At 55.7% G+C, this 1,087-nt stretch overlaps 1 protein-coding gene across 1 annotated transcript in view; it reads left to right on the top strand.

Moving 5' to 3' along the window:
- The window catches only part of LOC102754027 (kalirin-like), a 131,497-nt gene that overhangs the window by 59,850 nt on the left and 70,560 nt on the right, over positions 1–1,087 (top strand). Inside the window, exons 10-11 of the mRNA XM_006775021.2 lie at positions 321–436; positions 855–977. Coding sequence (XP_006775084.1) covers positions 321–436; positions 855–977 — 239 coding nt within the window. The remainder of the gene's footprint in view (positions 1–320; positions 437–854; positions 978–1,087) is intronic.

Below are 1,087 nucleotides of genomic sequence, written 5' to 3' on the forward strand. Positions count from 1 at the left end.
TTAGGGACTGACACTTCCTACGGTCTCTTACCATCAAGGACTAGCCTTGGTGTCAAAGAATCAGGGTCACTTTCAGGTCACCCTCAGGACATACTCTTCCCTCATTAGTTGAGGAACCTCATCAACAGGCTCTCACCCACCCCGCCTCCCTCTGGGAAATCCTCTCTGGACCATGCTTTTGCTCCCTTGCTTCTGATGCCTGGATTGGTCCTGTGGGGAGGCTTGAAGGTCACAGTATCTGGCACTTGGGATGTAGGGGGGAAGCGGCCAGTCAGAGTTGTCAGGGCCTCCCCATGACTGGCGTGGTCTCCCCGCTACAGCCATCCTGAGCGAGCTCCTGCAGAGGGAGAACCGTGTCCTGCACTTCTGGACCTTGAAGAAGCGGCGGTTAGACCAGTGCCAGCAGTACGTGGTGTTTGAGCGCAGTGCCAAGCAGGTATGTGCAGACTGTTCCCCACTTTACCTCAGCTCCAGGCACTACACAGAGGCCAAGACAACTAGCTCCTGGGATGCCCAGGAAAGGGCAGTGGGAGGCGGGGATGAGAAGAGGAAAGGGAAAGGCTGAGTTTGGTACCAGGAGTGGGGAGGAGGTTCTGGAGGAAGATCACCCCTAATTCACGATGATACTGGGTCAGTCTAATGGACAAGGGACTCTCTTTGTCAGGGGGATGTTCCAAGTCTACCAGGGGAGGGCTCATTTATAAATCAGCTTTCAGGCTGTGTACTGCTTGAATCATGTCGGAATTTCCTGGGTCCATCACGCTGTCCCAGACCACAGCCTTCACGGTAGCATGGCATGCTTTCCTACTGACCCCTGGCTTTTGGGGGACTGGATGGGTTGTTTCCTCCCACAGGCGCTGGACTGGATCCAAGAAACAGGTGAATTTTACCTCTCAACGCATACCTCCACCGGAGAGACCCCAGAGGAGACTCAGGAACTGCTGAAGGAATATGGGGAATTCAGGGGGCCTGCCAAGGTAGGAAGCACCCTGGGCCTTCCCCAAATCTACCCAGCACTTCCCAGTCTGGCCAATTTCACGTGCACAAAATGCTTCGCCACAGTGGCAAGGGGGGGGGGGGGGGGGGG

The sequence above is a fragment of the Myotis davidii genome, unplaced genomic scaffold (genome assembly GCF_000327345.1).
Source record: "Myotis davidii unplaced genomic scaffold, ASM32734v1 scaffold9, whole genome shotgun sequence".
In the NCBI taxonomy this organism is placed as follows: domain Eukaryota; kingdom Metazoa; phylum Chordata; class Mammalia; order Chiroptera; family Vespertilionidae; genus Myotis; species Myotis davidii.